We start from the raw sequence: 18,957 nt of genomic DNA, 5'->3' as shown, positions 1-18,957 counted from the left end.
AGAGTAAAATATAGCTGTCCACCATTCCCTAATAAAAATAACAGCTTTTGCAAGATAAGAAGAAAGGCCTAAAGTTTTGCAGGAAAAACGGGCAATCTTACATCGGAATGAAGGGACCTAGAAACACATTGCAAACTCCACTAAAGTGTAACCTCATTGCTGGAACACTTTTTAAAATTACAGTTGGACTATGTATAACTATGTACAATATTGGCCCGGGTGAGGAAAGGGTATTATTATGAACGATAATAATATACACCAATATTGTGTTTACTAAGTGACAAGCACTGTTCTTACATGTATAAACAGATTAAGTTTCAAGTTGTAAATTAAAGAAACAAAACAGGCAATCTTGTCTTTTCCTGTTAAAATCCTATGGTTAGCAATCGCTAAAGAAATGCGAAGACTCTAGAAAAAAGTGCACAGTATGTCTAATTCTTTACAAACATGTAAACAGAACGAAAGGGCAGTCGTTTTAGAATGCCTGAACTAAGCAAACCAGCGTGTGCTCTTTTTTGACATATATAAAATCCTTCACACCTCATTATAGTATTTTTTCCAAGCATTGGGCTTGGCTGTAAAAAGATTAATCATTGGGGTCAGAAGCTAATCACATATGATGAAAAGTTCCTCCAGGAAAAGCCCTGTTTGCAAACCAGCTAGCTCAATCCTGATTACCCATCTATTAAAACTTTACATTTATGACAAAGCAATTGAAGATACAAACAAATTGGTTGACTGATTTTTGGCTTCCTCTCTGATTAGCCATTCACAGACCACAAAGGGACAGGAACACTAGTAGTTTGTTTCCCCAATTTTTCACCTATTGGAGTTTGTTACAGAGCTTGTTGGATTTAACAATGATGGGAAGTTGAGTCACATCCCACTATTCAGGAATAAAGATAGGAATCTATCTTTGACTAGAGTTAGTTCTGACTTCAACCGGTACAGAGGGTAATGCTAGTTAAATTAAGATCTTTCCTATAATTACTTATATTGTGAAAAGTTATTCAAAGAGTAGATTAACATAACTTTTCAAAAATCACACAACAGAAGATCTTCACTTATGCAATGAGTTAGTCATCAGTGGGTTTTGGATAATGAAAATCTGGGATAATTCAAACCATGCAAATTCTACCTCTTGCCTTCTTCATAAGAATATACACATTGGAAATCTAAGTTACTGTCTTACTGAAGACAGTGAGAACTTAATGCGAGTCATCTAGGTACAACTATTTGAATGTTTATAGAACACTGATCCCCGATGATGGAAGAGATTTTAATTTAAAAAATATAATTATATTAAAAAACCCTTAAATTGACCCAATGAATTTTCAAAATAAGATTGATTCATGTTTTCAGTTTATTGCCACACACAACACATTTTATAAAATAATATGGTAGACTTCCACTTCAACATCTTCATGTAAAAACTTCACAGTGCAAGAAAGTGATCACTATTAAGTATGAAGACATCTAAAGCCAGCCAGTATTTTAAGGATAGGGCAGAATATTTTTGCGAATCTTCCTAAAAAATGTTGGCACATTTATTAAATGCCCAGGTTATTAAAACGTCACTTAGTATCCACTTCTTATCCTTCTGTATACTTCTATGTCTACATGGCATCACACTAAATGCTGGTGGACAAAATAGTGTTAAGAATCTAAAAACTTTACAGGTAGCACAATGATTTGAAACCATTGAGGAGAATGCTACCCCCCAAAGATTTTTGTATGTAACTTTCTGTCCATAACCACATAACAAAGTAAAAAAGCTGTGATACCTTAAAAAGAAGCGAAAGGAAAACATTTCACTTTTGCTTTAAAAACATCATTTCTTAGCTCATAAATAGAGAAAAACTTTAATTTTGGGGTGTAGGGAAAGTGTTTCATAAGTAAAACATCAAGTTTATGTCAGTTGTACAAATGTCTCATTTAGGAAAGAAACTATTTTGATTCTAAAATATTTCATCATTACAAAAAAAGTGTAATTTAAAGCTAAAAAACTGTAACACCTTGAACTAATATAAATCATCCACTAGCATATCCTATTATTTTTCACAAAATCCATAATTAAGGAATAATAGATTGGGTAAAAGATCTCTTTTTCCAACATTCGGTCAAATTGGCTAAGAAGCCCTGGGCAAACCACACACCCTGAGTCTCAGGACTATCACCTCTCACATGAGAATCCTGGACTTACTGCCCTATTCCATCCCTTCCAATTTATAAATTTTTATAGAATTGTTAAACTTATGTAATCCTTTTGAGAATGAGGTGTTTCAACCCAATGTATTTTCCAGATAAATTTCCTGCATTTAAGTAGTAAAGCTGTTCTTTAAATATTTAAAATCTTACTTTAAAATTTATTTTCAATATATTTCCCTGTCACCTTAAAAGTCGAGGTATGACTAACAACATAGTCTCCTAACTTTATGGTCTCCCAGACTTGGCGGCTGACAGTGATCAGCAAGACAGCTCAGGCCCTGACTCCAATTCTGTGCAACTTTGGGCCACACTCTGAGTCTCAAAACAAGGATGATACCACCTGCTCTAGATCTGTTGTAAAGCCCAACAGAGTTATCGTAGTATACCAAAGTTTTGTAAACTACAAATTACCATAAGAATGCAAAGAATTGTTGATAAGCCCTAGCTGAATTTTTCCTGATAACAAAAGTCTAGATATTTCTTATAAAATATATGATCTTCATCAATACGTGAACATTTATGGTTCTTACTTTTTGGTTCCTGACTGTTCTCATGTAGTCAATTTGTCTCCTGCTTTTAATTGCACCAGGCCTGCGAGTGTTGGTCTCTTCTGGAGTCTAGAAGCCTGACCTTGCAATAAGTGAAAATCAAAACCTAAAGATCTCTGTTACTTTAACAAATGTGGTATCATTACACACTTTAAAAGAGTGGTTTTCTAACTAGGTGAAAAACTGAGATTTCTGGGCTCCAACTGTCAAGAGTCTGATTCTGTTTGTCTGGAGTAGGACCCAGAAAAACTCTCTCTCAAAAGTCCCCCCCCCCCCAGGTAATCTCAATAATTGATAGTTCAATTTTGGGGACTCACTGCTGTGTCAATTTCTTCTCTAGAATTTTAGCAGCTACTAGCTTGTTTTTAGTATAAGAATTTCCCCCTGCATTAATCACAAGCACATTAAGAGTATATTACCTACGATCTTGGCTTAGCTCCATAGGGAACGTATTCTAATTCTTTGCAGTGAAATTAAAAGATGATAAATCAACTTCAGAGGAAAGATTATGTATGTAGATGCTGAAAGGTGGCTGGTGCTACATTTACAGGGCAACTATTTTTTGCTTCTACTTAGTCACTGGTACATCTGAAGACCATCTTATTACAGTTGTCATTACACATTAATAAAGGATGGCAGAATTCCAAAAAACAGGTGGATGGCTAACTAGCTAATCAGGATCATTAAGAAAAGGTTTCTAATACACATAAATGAGAAGTTCTTTAAAAACCACACAGCTTTCTATAGAAACCCAAAGACTTCCATGCTTCTGAAGTCTACCATAAAGAGGCAAGTTGACCAAAACTACAGTTGTTTAAAAATATGTTCAATTAACTGTGAAAATATAAGTGCAAAATAGGTACAATTTCATCCTTTAGGAGGTTTAACAGACATAAATGGAATTCACTTTCCATTTATTCTACCCAAATAGTTAATTTTGAAAATAACACATGAAGTATTTGGTATAATGAAGTTCTGAACCTCATCGCTTCCAAATTTAACAAAAGCCACATTTGGGTTTTCCAGGTGTCCCAAGTGTATCTAGGCACTGCGAAATGTTGTCATGTCTTTTGGTTCCCTGCTGGGGACACACCAGTCATCAGCCTCATGGTTGGTGTTGTAATGCTTCCAGGCAGCTTTGTTATACACTGGGAGTCTCTCTATCGATTCCGTTGACAGAGCCTGAAAGAAAAAAGTGGGATCTAAGTCTGGCATTTTTTTTTAGAATCCACTATTTGAGAAAATATACAGTGGCAAAAGGTTACGCCAAATTAAACAGTGCTTTATTGGATTTGTATTTTACTAATCATTCACACCATCTACATACATTTTGAAACAGATGTGTACATATTTGCAATGCATTATTTACTAAGTCTATGGCACTGCTTGGTGTACACATTGATTTTTTTGTTTGCAGTAACTGTCCAACCAGCCTGGAAGCTGCTGGATTGAAATTTTACACAGGTGTAGGAGATGCCTCTTATAAAAACATGACCCAGAACAGAAGTTGGTTAATTGAAAAAGTCATTTAAGTGTAAAAGCATAAAAACTGACATATGCATCTTAATATACATAATTGTAAAATCATTTAATGAAATCTATTTTAATTATTTGTTAGAAGAAATACTATTTTTTCAGCAGTCATGGACTTAAAAAAAGTCATCATAACAACATTATCAATAAATACAAAACTATGTCTAAGGCTTTTGACTGAAAAATTCTTGGTCTTGTGTTTGATCCTGTGTCTTCTCCTCCTGCCATTAAAGCCACCAATTTCATGTATAATGGACATGATATCTGCATTGTGCATTGTTTCATGTTTCCAACATATCATTACCATTAATTCACTGTTCTATTTCAGCATCCTGCAAGTCACTGGGACCCGAGATAAACCATGTTCCTATCTTCTTCAAAGTTAAGATATTTCAGTAGGATTTCAACCTTTAGCCACAGGTATTCCCCAAGATGTAGAAAATATTGAACAGGCAATTTCACTCTAATAATGATAAGGAAAGTCTTCGACATTGACTTTAATGATTTTTTTTTTTTTAAAGTAGGCTCCACACCCAGCATGGAGCCCAATGGGGGCTTGAACTCGACCCGAAGATCAAGACCTGAGCTGATATCAAGAGTCAGATGCTTAACCAACTGAGCCACCCAGGTGCCCCCGATTTTAATGATTTTATAAGAGACCTGTCTTCTATTTTGTCCAAAGTGGAATTAAAAACCTTTCACCTATGTATCCTCTTTAAATATGCCAGAACTGCCAGAACCCGTTGATCTACGGGCTTGATCTATGTGCTAGATCAAAAATGTTACGTTTAGTGATAAAAATGTTACCTTCATGTTGCCCTTTTCAAGTTACTCACAATTGAGATGGTTTAAAAGAAAAGAAAAAGAATTATTATCTTGAAAATTTTAACCTTTTCCGTTAAACTTATTTTTTCCATTTTACAGTCTTCACCATTTCCTATACAATGGGTGCCATCTAGTGGCCAGAACAAGAAACTTGAGTCACTAAATTAGGTACCAAAGCCCACTGCTTAACCAACCCAGTGGTCTGATGGGCTCATCAGGGTTGGGTTGCTCTCCAACCCTTTAAAATATGCTGAACTCTGATAAACACATGCAACATCACAGGTCAGCAGGCTAAGTGCTTCTGCTCCCACCAGGTGAGCTATATGCTTGCCAAGAGTCCCCTGCGCTTGTTCCCAAATCTGTTCATGCACTTACATCTTTCATTTTAATTACATAATTTAATCAAATATTGCATAAACAAAATGAAAAAAAAAAGGCGGGGGTGGGGGGAGGTTCTTTGAAAACTAAGATGAATGTTTGGAAAGACTCATGAAGGAAAGCCACATAAAGACTGACTCAAATCTGAGTCAGAAGACTTATATTTTAAGTGATGAGGTAGAAGAAAATTTGATTACAGCTAAATATTGGCATCTTTTCTTATAACCAAAAGAAGTATCATTAAATAAAAAAGGACTATAGTTATTACCTTAATGTAGATGACCGCATCTGTCCCATAACCTTCTAGAGAATATAGCTTTAGGTCTCCTTGGAAATATTGGGCATAAAGACGTGATATGGGCAATCCATAACCAAAACCAGCCTGTTCAATGAGAAAAGTGAAATTCTATTCAGAAAGTCACATAGTGAAATACTTTTCTAGTTAAAAGAAATGTTTCTGAGTATCCTGAGGCTATCGGGGCCTGCATCTAAGAGATCGTTAATACCTAACCACTAATACAGATCAAGCTGAAGCCTATTTGGGGTACTACATTAGAGGACTCCCCTCTGGTCATTTAAAACTCATTTTTCTTTTTTCTATAAAATGACTCATGTAGATCTAGAACAGCACGTTGCTTTTCTTTGCTGCCTTGCTCTAGGGTATCCCAATACTACTTTTGGCAATATCATATGAAACACGTTCTCTCTTTTAGGAGCAAGGGTAGAAAAAGCTTTGTTGGCAGTCTCAGAGATACATCTCTTGATTTCATGCCATGAATTTCCAGCCTGCATTCTCAACCTGGATAGACCAGTAATAAGTCCACTTTGTTACTCACTGACAAATCACTACCCCTGTTTAAAAACCTACAAAGCACATCACCACTAACACCGTGCCCTACCCACCTACCATCCCCAACCCACTGCCCTGAGATAAAAATTCAAGCTTCTAAAAAGAACTTTCAAGACCTCATCAGATCAGGTCTCTGCCTCCCACTTTCTAGTCCAGCTGGACCAAATCTCCAGCTCTTAAGTTTCTCAAACAAATGTTCTTTTTCATTTCTGTGTCTTTGTTCATCCTGTTTCCAATACCTGGAATGGCCTTCTTTACCTGAATAAATCCTACAAATTCTTTAATACAAAGCAAAACATCTGGACAAATGTAAAAACAGTTTTTATCACCAAGCCAGACGTTCAATGATATTCCATAGAACACTTTAGTTAAGAGCTTATGTGGATTCAGGAATCGGAGTACTATTAACAAATGCAGGCTCTGGCTTCACCTACTTCTCCTGTTTATTACCTGGCTTTTCCAACCAGAGTTTCTGTTTACCCCTCCAAATCAACTATCCATTCTCCGCATGACTCCTTGCCCTGGGAGGATGCTATCAACCGATTCCCCTGCCCTCTGTTTCCAGTGGGTCCAGCCAATGGGGAACCCAAGTAGGACTTTAGAGGGAGTCAAGTCAAGGGTATTCACTCCTGTTTCCTTCCCACTGAGGTTTGCTTCCCTTGGGATTAGACCACTTGGGCGTAAGCAGCTACTCTGTCACCGTCCCTTCTTCTGGGTTCTGCTAACTTCTCCTTCTCCCTTTGATTCAGGGTGGTGACAGCTCTCCTGCTGCCAGCCCTGGATCCCTGTACTATCCCTGCCCACAGCTCTGGAATTTGTACATCCCATCCCTCCCTTACTTCTTAGAGTAAAATCAGAATCTAAGAAGGCACTCATGTTTATTATTTGACTGTGTCTGCCTGTTGGCGCATGGATGCACATGTACCTCAACTTGAGAGGCACAGTACTGGTGTAATCATTTTAAAAGTATGGTAAGTACAGATCACAGTTGCAGTTATAGAATCTGTGCTGTGTAACAGGTGCAATTCTAAGTCCTTCTAGTAACTTCTTAGAAAGAATCTAAAATAGATCCATTTATTTTATATTCTTATTTATACTGCATTTATACTTATTTATACTTATCTATACTGCATTTCATCCTGTTACAGTGTAACTCCAGTACATACGCCAGAGAAGTGTCAAAGCCCGGAAGACCAGTTCTCCCCAAGTTACAGGTCAGAGATTCAGCAAAGTGCTTTTCTAGGGGTTAGAGGGCAAGGATGGAGTCATTTCAAAAACTGATCACACGAAACCTGAAAACAGGTGACTGAGATCAATAAAAAATACCACCACAACAATTATAATTTTAGCCTTTTCCAGGTTGGCAATTAAGCGATCAGAACTCTAGTCTTTTTTTTCTGAGTCTAGATTATGAGATTTTTTTTAATAATAATTTTTTATTATATTATGTTAGTCACCATACAATACATCCTTAGATTTTGATGTAAAGTTCCATGATTCATTACTTGCGTATAACACCCAGTGCACCATGCAATACATGCCCTCCCTAATACCAATCACCAGCCTATCCCATTCCCCCACTCCCCTCCCCTCTGAAGCCCTCAGTTTGTTTCCCAGAGTTCATAGTCTCTCATGGTTCATTCCCCCTTCTGTTTACCCCCCCTTTCTTCTTCCCTTTCTTCTCCTACCGATCTTCCTACTTCTTATGTTCCATAAATGAGTGAAACCATATGATAATTGTCTTTCTCTGCTTGACTTAGATTATGAGATTTTTCTAAGTACCTGAGGAAAAACAATCAACAATGAAGATTAAATCAGTGCTGACCAAGTGCTAGCAAAACCAGTAACTTAGTCTTCATATTAGACATAGTAACATCAAAATGTGGTTAACCACATGAAACTACTGACATATCACTACCCAGCTTGGCAGTAAGAACTGTAAAACAATACTCTCTGTCTTGTGCTCTTTTCAATCAGAGAAGAAATGAGCCAAAAGCTGTTTAAATTCAGAGGAAAGTGTTTTTTCTAATAGCTTCCTTTCTCCCTCATGGGTACCCTACACAATTGCTTAACTGATTTATTTGGTAATTTATTTGGTATTCATTTGATTTGGGGGGGGGCAATTCACAGAAACACACTCAATTCTTTCTTTCTTCTTTTCTTATATTCCGTTATTTCTTGATCACATACCAGGGGCACTGCTCGGGACGTCTCAACACGAGGCCGGGGTGCAGTTGAGTACATGTAGTTGAAGAGTCTGTCAATTTTCCTCAAAGGAACCCCACCTCCTCGGTCACTCATCTAAGGTGAGAAAGGATCATGCCTTATGACCAAGTCCCATAAACAGCAAAACACCAACACACACTCACAGTGTCACAGTTTAACTGCTGACTGGAAAGTACTCCTTTCTTTTCTTTTCTTTCCTTTTCTTTCTTTCTTTCTCTCTTTCTTTCTTTCTTTCTTTTCTTTTTCTTTCTTTCTTTCTCCTTTCTTTTCTTTCTTTCTTTCTTTCTTTCTTTCCCTCCCTCCCTCCCTTCCTCCCTCCCTTTCTCTCTCTCTCTCTCTCTCTTTCTTTCTTTCTTTCTTTTTAAGATGTTTTATTTATTTGCAAGGGAGAGAAACATGCAAGAAAGAGCAGGGGCAGAAGCAGAGGGAGAGACAAGCAGACTTCCCACTGAGCAGAGTCCCACACGGGACTCGATCCCATGACTCCGAGATCATGACCTGAGCCAAAGTCAGCCACTTAACCGACTGAGCCACGCAGGTGCCCAAGGAAAGTACTGCTTTTCGAAACAAGTACCATGCAATTCAAGTTGTGAGTGTAAACATTTTCCTCACTGGTAGACTTCATAAAACTCCTCCAATCTGCACAGTTCTAATAACATAATGAGCTCCGTCATGATACGGGGTCAGTGCCGTGGCTCTGTATAGCCACTGGTCGCCCACAAACAGTGCAGGGAGCACAGAGTGGGGCATCAACTAAGTCTATCTTGGATGTAACAATAAATTTGTTATTCCTTTCTGGTGGGCGGTTTGGAAATCAGATTAAAAATGCATGAACCTTTTGACCCAACAGTGTCTATCCTAAAAAAATAATCAAAGAAGTATGCAAAGTATGTATGAGAATACCCATCACAGCACTATGTAGAGTAGCTAAAACTGGATTATAACCTAAATAAGGAACTATTTAAGTAAACTAATGCACATTCTAAAATAGAAAACTATTGAGCCATTAAATATTATGTAGAGCTGTATGTACCGGCCTGCGAGAGGTCCTCACAATACTGTGCAGCAGCACAGACCCCCAGACCACTTTCTGCTGAGTTTACAGAGTACACTGGTCTTTGTATTGTTCTAATGTCATTTGTCAACTCAAATCATATGGTAGGTTGAATTTAGTGATTTATTTACAGACTAATTTCATTCTGTCTTCCTTTACAGTTAATGTGGCCTTATTTTCCTAATTATTGTACAGTTCACATTCCCATCTACTACAGTCATTTCCCTTTGTCACAAAATCTAAATTGATTCCACTATCTATAACATTAATATACAAATAAATCTGCTTTAACATGTGTGTGTGTGTGTGTGTGTGTTGTATACATATATGTGAATGAATGAATAAATAGGCAGATGGATAGTGTTGAATGATTAAAAGGTCAATAGGCTGGGTGTGCCTGGCTGGCTTAACTGGTAGAGCTTGATCTTGAGGTCATGAATTTGAGCCCCACGTTGGGTGTAGAGACTACTTAAAAAAAAATAAAAAATCAAAGACTTGATCACAAATAAGTTTAAAAGAGCATTATTTAAAAAAAGGTCAAGGCTGGATGGCTTATAGCTGAGCTTTTAAATGATCTTTAAGTATCTTTATAGTATGCATATATATTACTTTCATAATGAAAATGACATAGATATTTTAATTTTTAAAATAAAAATCTGCTTTGAAATACCACTTGAAGTCCTGCCTCTGATACATCTACAATTAGGAAATCACAGTATAAAAATATACAAAGACTTTAATCAGAACTTGTATGTAAGCATGCTTGAAATTGTTCTTGGCTATGAATTCAAAGTCCAGTGAAGAGATTTATTTTCATAAGATTAATAAAGAGCTTTGGGTATTTTCTGAGATCCATCGATTTGTTAATTATTCATTCTTTAATTTAATATTCTGCTGCACATTTACTGGTAACATGAGTAAGAAGTGTGGGTGTTCTGTAAATATTATGTAAGTAAACAATATGTTAGAATACATATTAAGATAAAAAGGTAGTCTTCAATAAATATTTCCTGGTTTTCCTTAACCTTTGGCCAGAAAGACGATAACAATCTTGTATGAAACAAGAAGTAATTTCTAGCTAAAGGCCAGTAGTAGGAAAGCAGAGAGCTGAGCAGAAAGGACAGAGGTGACTTTGAGAAGGGTCCTCTTATTAGTGGTGAAGGGGGTAAACTAAGCCATTAAGAATGTAGTTAAAAACTGATAAAAGTAACCTCCTTTGCTTTGCAGCCAAAAACACAATAAACTGGAGCCAGTAGATTTTTAAAGTGGTCAAAACAATTTCCAAGGGAATTGTAACATATGATATTATGCCAGAGGATTTGAGTTCTTTAGAAAAAGGGGAGGTGGGATTAATGGGAGAGAGAGGGACAGACAGTTGGTCTATACCTATTTAAGAAGAATGGCAGTCTGATGACAAATATGTTGAAAAAGATATGTGAAAATTAAACAAAAAATTTCTGATTAAGATAATTTGAAGAAAAAATCTAGAATCATCAGAAGCAGCCTATGCCAAGGAAATGTGAAGAAATTATGAAAGAGATGGGTAGTGTGGAGTAATGTCAACAGAAAGGCTGGGAAAGAGAAGTTTGCCAATTATTCTTAAAGTTTTCTCTTAGTGTATGAAATCACCACTTCTCAATGTCATCGACCCAAGAGTCGCCATCCCTAACTTCCTGTTCCCCATAACACTGGCCTCCCTGGGCTAATCTGTGTGAATTTCAGGTCCAAGGGAAATGAACCACTACTAACTTGACAACAGCTCTAAAGGCAGGAGATTTACTAACCCTCTATTCACCCAGAGCTCCTTAAGTCTCTTACTCAACAGCTTTCTCAATGTCAAGTTTGTAAAATCACCAACAGGGAATGAACCAAGACATTTACATTTTAATTTAAAAGACATGTGGCCCTAACACTTATGTTATTTACTGAATATAGCACAAACACCAAATCTAAAAGAGCAGCTAGAGTCATTGGCCAGAAAAAACCAACTCTCTCACAGGAGTCTTAGCAGAGGGAAAAAAGGTGAAAAATGTCAAAAATCTGAGTAAGATAAAGAATGGGAAGAAAGACTACAAAGACTACTTAAAAACTCAACTATAAGCCATCCTGTTGACTTTTTTAATACCTATCATTCAGCATTAGTTTTCTATGTATCTATAGACATAGGCTGAAAGCAGACGTTGATCCTGAAAATCTAGTACTAGTGATGGCGATGAAAACTCTACTGAAGAAAATTAAAGCAAGCATTTAACAGGAGCAGAGATAACAGGAGGAGATTCAGTCATGTGACCTTGGATGTGTAGAGGAAGAACAATATATGGAGACAGAGCCTAATATAGGTAGGGCTTTTACAGGGTAAGCTTTTAGAACAGTCTGTTCAAGACCCTTATGAGCCTTTTTTATTTTTTAAACAGCTTTATTGAAGTAATTCACATACCATAAAATTCATCTATATAAAGTATGAAACTCGATGGTTTTTAATATATTCGTAGATATATACAATCCTCACCACAAATTTTAGAATAGTTTTATTACTTCAAAAAGAAACCCTGGACTCTTTATTGGTCAGACTCCTAAGCAAACACTAATCTGTTTCTTGTCCTTACACATTTGCCAGTTCTGGACATTTCACATAAATAGAATTATATGATATGCAGCTTTTTGTGATCGGTTTCTTTCACTTAGTGTAATCTTTTCAGCATTGTAGCAGCCATGTCTTAGGAGGTACCCATACTTCATTTCCTTTTATGGCCCAACAATATTCCATTGGATGGCTATACCACATTTTATTGATCTCTTCATCAGCTGATGGACATTTGGGCCATTTCCAGGTTTCGGCTATTATGAATAATGCTGCTATGAACCTTCATGTATAAATTTTTGCTTGAATATCTGTTCTCATTCCTTTGGGGTATATACCTAAGAATGGAACTGCTGGGTCATTATGAAACTTTCTTGACACTAAAGAGACAGATTCCCCAAACAAATCCTGTCTACCAGCACAGGCCAAGTCTCTGCTAAGTGTCTAAGAATTCAGTGAATCTTGCTTGATCCATGCTGTGATGGATGACCACAAGTAAAAGAAAACAGCTACAGACCAACGTGTAAAAGCACATGAAAGACAAAACAGCAAAAGGTTATGAGAAAGACCATGCTGTAGCACAACTGAGGTCCCAAGCAGAAGACATGGGGGATTTATTCTGAATCAAGAAAACCTTAACGAGCACGTAGCTGACACATAACCAGCCAAAAAATAGACATACATTAGCATCTGGGCTGAAAAAAAGTGACGTATTCACATTACTTTTTTAGGAAACAGATGGTATTTGCCATATATTTATTTGTGCATCACTCTTCTTAAATGAACAGCCAAGAGAGACAAACAGAAAAAGAAACTCAGAGGAAACAGTGTAGAGAGTTAAGGCATATTCATTTAAAAAAAAAAAAAGCTATTATTATCCTCAGAGTGATAAAAGAAGATAAAACTAAACAGAATACTATAAAAAAGGAACAATAAAAAATAAAAAGTTCCTGGAAATTTATAAGATAATAGAAACAAAAATTCAATAGAAGAGTTGGGAATTCAAAGTTGAGGGTATCTCACAGAGTAGAATGAAAAGTTTAAAGAGATAAAAAGCAGGAGAAAAAAGATAAGAAAAATCAGAGGATCAATTCATGAAGTCCAACATCGTCCAAATAGGACTATCAGAAAATGAAGCAGTAGGGAAGAGAGTACCAAGGACACAGTGGAAATTCTAAAGGGTCCAGCTTGATGAGTAAGAAAAGACCCACACCAAGTCACATCATTATGAAATTTCAGAACAGAGCTAAAGAAAAGATCTTAAAAGCTTTAGTTAAAAGAGACAAATCAAGAAACCTGACACTTAAAACTGGTCGTGTACAAAGGCACAGGAATTGGAATAAGCAAAAGTCTTCTCAAAAGGAATAGCAGGAGTTACGTCAGCAAAAAGAGTGGAAAAAGGAAGTGTCTCATCCATCAAAGCACCAAGAAAAAGGCAAATACTGTCAGAATCAACTTTGTTCAGAACTCTAGAAATTAACCAAAGATTAGCAGCAATCTGGGGAGCATTTAGTCAAGAAAAACGATGGACTCTGTGGTGTTCTAACTTGGCTTATTCCCACCCCCATCTCCACTCCCATCAATAACATGGTATCAGAGTGAAACTGGCAGCCCAGCAGCCACTGGGAAGGCTATCATTTTTTGGCCTGATTCTGCACTCCCCAGTGCAAGAAGTCTTGTATGCACCCACTTCCCATCCTCAGAAACATTTGTCAAAAACAACTGGAGATGATTAATTTGAAAGCTGTCTAGGGCCATGTACAAGAGTTAAGGCAAACAATAGACTAACCAAATAGCTTAACAGGAAAAACTATGGAATGAGATGTCCTTAGGGGCTTAGAAAAGCTCAAGGATATCCTGGGAATCTAGAAGGAATCTAGAATCTCATGTGTATGCCCAGGGCTATGTTCATGATCAGGATGACTGACTGAGGTTCTGTACACGCAGGACCTAAGGGTTAAGTCAGAGTTGTCAACTGCCTGACTGAGTGTTGAAGGTGTGCCCCAATATGCACATGGAGTCCCTTTACAAAGACTGGGAGATGGCAAGCATTTAAGGAACTCTCAGTCCAATCATTAGTTGACCATTAAGCTAACCAAGTAAAAATCAGCGGCCATACACATTAAAGAATAAAGACTTTACAGAAATAGTTTAGAGTCACTAAACAAATAACAACAACTAATCTTGGAGAGAGGGGAAGTATCTTTAGATACTTTAGAGTTGTCACATTATTTTAAATGTCTAATTTTCAACAGAAACTATAAAAGATGCAAAAAAAACAAGAAGTATGGCCTATGCACAGGGGAAAAAACGGAATTGATAGACACTATATCTGAGGAAACTTAGATTTACTAAACAAAGACTTTAAGTCAGCTATTTTAAATATTTTGAAAGAACTAAAGGAAACCATTTTTTAAGAACTAAAGTACAAGGTTGATGTTTTCCCAAATAGAGAAGAGCAATAAAAATATATTTTATTAATTATACAGATAATTATATAGAAATATATAATTATATAGAAATTGTATAAGAGAACCAAACTGAAATTCTAGAGTTGGTAAGTATAACTGAAATGAAAAATTCAGAAGGGCTCAATAGCACATTTGAACATGTGGAAGAAAGAAACAGTGATAGTGAAGACAAGTAATTGAAATTATCCAGTCTGTGGAACAGAAAGAAAAAGAATGAAGGAAAATGGGGGAAAAAATGAAGGAAAAAAGTGTCAGCGACCTGTGGGACTCCATCAAGTATACCTACATGTACATACTTAGGAATCCCAGAAGAAGAGGAGAAAAAATGGCAGAAAGAATATCTGAAGAAATGAAGGCTAAAATTTTCCCAGTTTTAATTAAAAAGATGATGTTGATCAAACTCCAGGTATAATAAACTCAAAGAGATCCACATCTGGACAAGTCATAATCAAACTGTCAAAGGCCAAGAAGAATCTTGAAAGCAGCAAGAGAAGTGATTCATTACATACAAAAGACCTTAGTAAGATTAACAGCTGATTTCTCTTCAGAAACCATGGAGACCAGAGGCAGTAGGATTAACATTTTCAAAGTGCTTAAAGAAGGGCTATCAACCAAGAATTCTATATCTAGCTAAACTGTCCTTCAAAAATGAAAGAGAAATTAGGACATTCTCAAACAAGCAAAACCTGAAAGAGTTCATTGCTGGTAGACCTGCCTTATAAAGAAATACTAAAGGGAATCCTTCAGCCTGAAATGAAAGAACACTAGACAGTATATCAAATCCACATGAAGAAATAAAGAGCACCAGGAAAGTAATTACATAGGTAGATATAAAGGATGATATAGGTGTATTTTCTGTAAATTTTTTCTCCTATCTTATTTAAAAGACAATTTCAGAGAACAATAATTATAAGTCTGTGTAGATGAACACATAATGTATAAAAATGTATGTTTCATGACAATAACAGTACAAAGGATGGGAAGGGGGAGGGAATGGACCTATATAGGAACAAAACCTGTGTATACTATTGAAATTAAGCTGGTATTAATCTGAACTAGGTTGTTATAAATAAATTAATGTTAATTGTAACCCTGGGACAACCTCTAAGAAAATAACTCAAAGAAATATAATAAAAGAAACAAGAAGGAAATGAAAATGGTACACCAGAAATATCATTTTAACAAAAAAGGCATTAGAAATAGAGAATAAATAATCAGAAGAGACATAAATACATACGCAACAAATAACAAAATGGCAAACATAAATTCTACATTAACGCTAATTATGTTAAACGTAACTGACCTGAACACCCCGATTAAAAGACGGACACTGGCCAGCTGGATTAGAAAAAAAGGAACATAATCTAACCATATGTTGTCTATAAGAGACACACTTTAGATTCAAAGACACAAGTAAGTTGAAAGTAAAATCTAGGGGAGCACCTGACTGGCTTAGGTGGAAGAACACGTGACTCTTGATCTCGCGGTTATGAGTTCAAACCCCACAATGGGTATAGAGATTACTTAAAAAATAATAAAATCTTAAAAAAAAAAAAGGAAGTAAAATCTTGGAAAAAGATACACTGTGGAAACAGAAACCAAAAGAAAGCTGGGATGGTTATACAAATATCAGATAAAAATACACTTTAAGACAAAAATTATTATCAGAGACAAAGAAGGACATTTTACAATGATAAAAGGCCAATATATCAAAGACATAAAATCATAAACATATATACACTTTAACAACAGAGCTCCAAAATACATGAAGCAAAAACTGACAGAATTGAAGGGAGAAATAGACAACTCACAATAATAGTTGGAGACTTTAATACCCCACTTTCAAAAATGGATATGACAACTAGATAGAAGATCAACAGGAAAGCAGAGGATTTGAACAACATTATAAACCAACTAGGCCTAAGTACTATCTATAGAACAATCTATCCAACAATAGCAGAATACATATCTTTCTCAGGTACACATGAAACATTCTCCAGGATATGTAACATTCCCCATAGACCATGTGTTAGCCATAAAACAAGTCTCAATAATGTAAAAGGACTGAAATCATACAAACTGACCATAATAGAACCAAAATTAGAAATCAATAACAGAACAAAATGTGGGAATTAACGAATACATACAAATTAAACAACATACTCCTAAAGAACCAATGGGTCAAAGAAGAAATCACAAGAGAAATTAGAAAATACTTTGAGATAAATGAAAATGCACCACAAAAAAAACCTTATGGGATAGAGAGAAAGCAGTACTTAGAGGGAAATTTATACCTATAAAAGGTCTTAAATCAGTAACCTAAATTTCCACCTTAAGAAACAGAAAAAAAAGAAACTAAAAAATATCAAACTAAATCCAAAGCAAGCAAAAGAAAGAAAGAACAAACATTAGAGGCGAAATTAATGAAATAAAGACTAGAAAACAATGGCAAAAACTCAACAAAAGTTAGTTTTTTGAAAAGACTGACAAAATTGACACGCTTTTAGCCAGATTGACCAAGAAAAAAGAGAGAAGACTCAAATTGATAAAGTCAAGAATGAAAGTGAGGATATTACTAGCAATCCTACAAAGTAAGGACTATAAGGGAATACTATGAACAATTCTATACCAAAAAATTAAGACAATCCAGTTGAAATGTACAAATTCTTAGAAAGACACAAACTACAGAAACTACCTCAGGAAGAAAGAGAAAATCTGGGGCACTTGGGTGGCTTAGTCAGTTAAGTGTTCGACTCTTGATTTCAGCTCAGGTCATGATCTCAGGGTCATGAGATCAAGCCCTGCATCAGGCTCTGCTCAGGGACCGTGGAGTCTGCTTGAGTTTCTCTCCTTCTCCCTCTACCCTTCTTCCCGCCCACATATTCCTCTCTCTCTAAAGTAAATAAATAAAATCTTTAAAAGAAAGAAAGAAAAGAAAAGAAAAAAGAAAATCTGAACAGAGTGATAATAAATGAAGGGATCAAACTAGTTATCAAAATCTTCTCACACCACAAACTGAGGCCCGAATGGCTTCACTGGTGGATTCTACCAAGCATTTAAAGAAGAATAAAACTGGGGTGCCTGGGTGGCTCAGTTGGCTAAGCAGCTGCCTTTGGCTCAGGTCACAATCTCAGAGTGCTGGGATGGAGCCCCGCATCAGGCTCTCTGCTCAATGGGGACTCTGCTTCTCCCTCTCCCTCTGCTCCTCCCCCTGCTCTTGTGCTCTGTCTCTCTCTCCCTCTCGTTCTGTGCACTCTCTCTCTTCCTTTCAAATAAATAAATAAAAATCTTAAAAAGAAAAAGTGAAAAGATAAGCCACAGAATCAAACATTTTCAAATCATATATCTTATCAGGAACTAGTATCTATATAAAAAATATATACAGAAAGAGAATTCTTACAATGCAACAATGAAAAGACAATCCATTTAAAAACTGAGCAAAGGATCTTAACTGACATTTCTTCAAAGATTGACACATGGCCAATTAGCACATGAAAAGATGCTCACCATTATCACACAAATCAAAACCAGTGAGATATCACTCATAGCTATTAGAATGGCTATAATCAAAAAGACTGATTCTAACAAACATTGACAATAATGTGGAAAAACTGGAACTTTCATACAGTGCTGGCAGGAATGTAAAACGGTAAGGTCACTTTGGAAAACAGTTCAGCAGTTCCTCAAAACTTAAAGTTACCTATAAGCAGTTCGACTCCTATGTATGAACAGAAGAGAACTGAAAACCTATGTTCACACAAAGACTTCTACATGAATGGCAGCATTATTCATAATAACCAAAAAATGGAAACAACCCAGATGTTAATCAGCTTGATGAATGGATAAACAAGATGTGTCATATCCATATTACAGAGTATCATTCAACCACAAAAGGAGTGAAGTACCGATACCTGCTATAACGTTACATTAAGTGGCAGAAGTCAGTCACAAAAGACCACATATTGTAGAATTTCATTTTTATGAACTCTACAAAATAGGGAAAGCCATACACAGACAGATTAGTGGTTGCCAAGGACTGGGGAGAAGGAGAATTTGGGGAGTGACTGCTAATGGGTGTGGAGGTTTTTTGGGGAGTGATAAAAATGTTCTGAAATCAGACAGTGGTATGGTAGCACAACCTTGTGAATATTCTTAAAAACCACTGAATCATACACTTTTCTTTTGTCAAATTTTTATTTAAATTCTAGTTAGTGAACATACAGTGCAATACTGGTTTCAGGAGTGGAATTCGGTGGTTCATCACTGACACACAGTACCCAGTG

General features: G+C 36.2%; 1 protein-coding gene across 2 annotated transcripts in view; it reads right to left on the bottom strand.

Moving 5' to 3' along the window:
* Window positions 1-1,345: 1,345 nt before the first annotated feature.
* PDK1 (pyruvate dehydrogenase kinase 1) overlaps window positions 1,346-18,957 on the bottom strand; it is a 30,888-nt gene continuing 13,276 nt past the window's right edge. For both annotated transcript variants that reach the window (XM_044381480.3, XM_026492555.4), the window contains 3 exons: window positions 8,533-8,643; window positions 5,761-5,874; window positions 1,346-3,938 (listed from right to left, as the gene is read on the bottom strand). In XM_044381480.3, coding sequence (XP_044237415.1) covers window positions 3,798-3,938; window positions 5,761-5,874; window positions 8,533-8,643 — 366 coding nt within the window. In that variant the 3' untranslated portion in view covers window positions 1,346-3,797. The remainder of the gene's footprint in view (window positions 3,939-5,760; window positions 5,875-8,532; window positions 8,644-18,957) is intronic.

Source organism: Ursus arctos, unplaced genomic scaffold, assembly GCF_023065955.2.
Source record: "Ursus arctos isolate Adak ecotype North America unplaced genomic scaffold, UrsArc2.0 scaffold_1, whole genome shotgun sequence".
NCBI classification, from domain to species: domain Eukaryota; kingdom Metazoa; phylum Chordata; class Mammalia; order Carnivora; family Ursidae; genus Ursus; species Ursus arctos.
Note: the sequence above shows the minus strand (reverse complement) of the source record. Positions and strands in the feature narration are given on the sequence as shown.